The sequence below is a fragment of the Porites lutea genome, chromosome 10 (assembly GCF_958299795.1).
Source record: "Porites lutea chromosome 10, jaPorLute2.1, whole genome shotgun sequence".
NCBI lineage: Eukaryota > Metazoa > Cnidaria > Anthozoa > Scleractinia > Poritidae > Porites > Porites lutea.
In genome coordinates this window covers 9677524-9678563 of record NC_133210.1, presented here as the reverse complement: position 1 = coordinate 9678563, position 1040 = coordinate 9677524, and the positions used below count along the sequence as shown (strand labels likewise).

Sequence of the window (1040 nt, the reverse complement as noted above, 5' to 3'; positions counted from 1 at the left end):
TAATATTTTTATCTAGTATCCATTTATTAACTATTTAGAAAAGCTCTAATTTTTTTTCCATTTCATCGTAGTATTTTAAGCATTGTAATGTAAAGGGCATTAGATCATATACCCATGTATTTTGCGCCATATAAATACGGTAATAAAGTTATGTTAGTTATGTAATGTTATGGGCATATGGAACAATGCGATGATTTACTTAAGTGACCACCAAACAATAGCTTCATAATACCCAATTCCCAATGCTCCAAGCAACCTTTTTTGAATCAGCTATTTATAGCGGTCACCCTGGTAGCCTGCATTCCAGCCGGTTCACGCACTCGTCTATACAGAAGGTTTGGGGTGAAAGTCCCTACTATACGGAGCAAAACTCCAGTCAAATGCACGGGGCGGGAATGGGCGGTTTTGGAATTGACCGGGACATTAGGTATTCTATTCACGCGGAATTACCTCAACTGTATGAGTCACGAAAGACACACAAGGACGAAAGTGCTTTCTTTCGATATTGTTTAACCCTTTCAGCCCTAAGAGTGATCAGCATCAAATTTCTCCTTGTAATATCAATGCTTAGTAAAACGGAGTAGTCATGAGAATTACGGACAAGATCACACAAGATAAATTTGCTTGATATTTTATCAACTTCTCCCCACTACTTCTGTAGGAAATGAATAGGGCAACAAATGAGAATTCAAATTTTGATCTCAGGGTTTAAAGGGTTAAACTCTTTACCAAACCTTAAGAGTAGACGGTATCTGTATAAACTTTCAAAAGTGACCTAGGAAACTTATGTTAGCTTTATAACGGGGTAGACGATATCTCATAAGTGACTCACGAAAAAGTTTGAATAGACACTCTCCTGTTATACCATGCCATAACAACGTTGTATTATCAAAAGAGCAAGGGACGATAGGAGGTGACGGTTTTTCTTTGAATCCGTGGCTATTTGTTCCATTTACACCGGCTCTTTCCGCAAGCATTCCAACGTAAACATCGTCAATTTTAAACGGCTTTACAACTTGATATAAGTTTACAAACGAATG

General features: G+C 37.6%; 1 protein-coding gene across 1 annotated transcript in view; it reads right to left on the bottom strand.

Moving 5' to 3' along the window:
- Positions 1 to 722: 722 nt before the first annotated feature.
- Positions 723 to 1040, bottom strand: part of LOC140950511 (beta-1,3-galactosyltransferase 5-like) — a 1272-nt gene continuing 954 nt past the window's right edge. The window contains exon 1 of the mRNA XM_073399752.1: positions 723 to 1040. This exon is cut by the window's right edge and continues 954 nt beyond it. Coding sequence (XP_073255853.1) covers positions 765 to 1040 — 276 coding nt within the window. The 3' untranslated portion in view covers positions 723 to 764.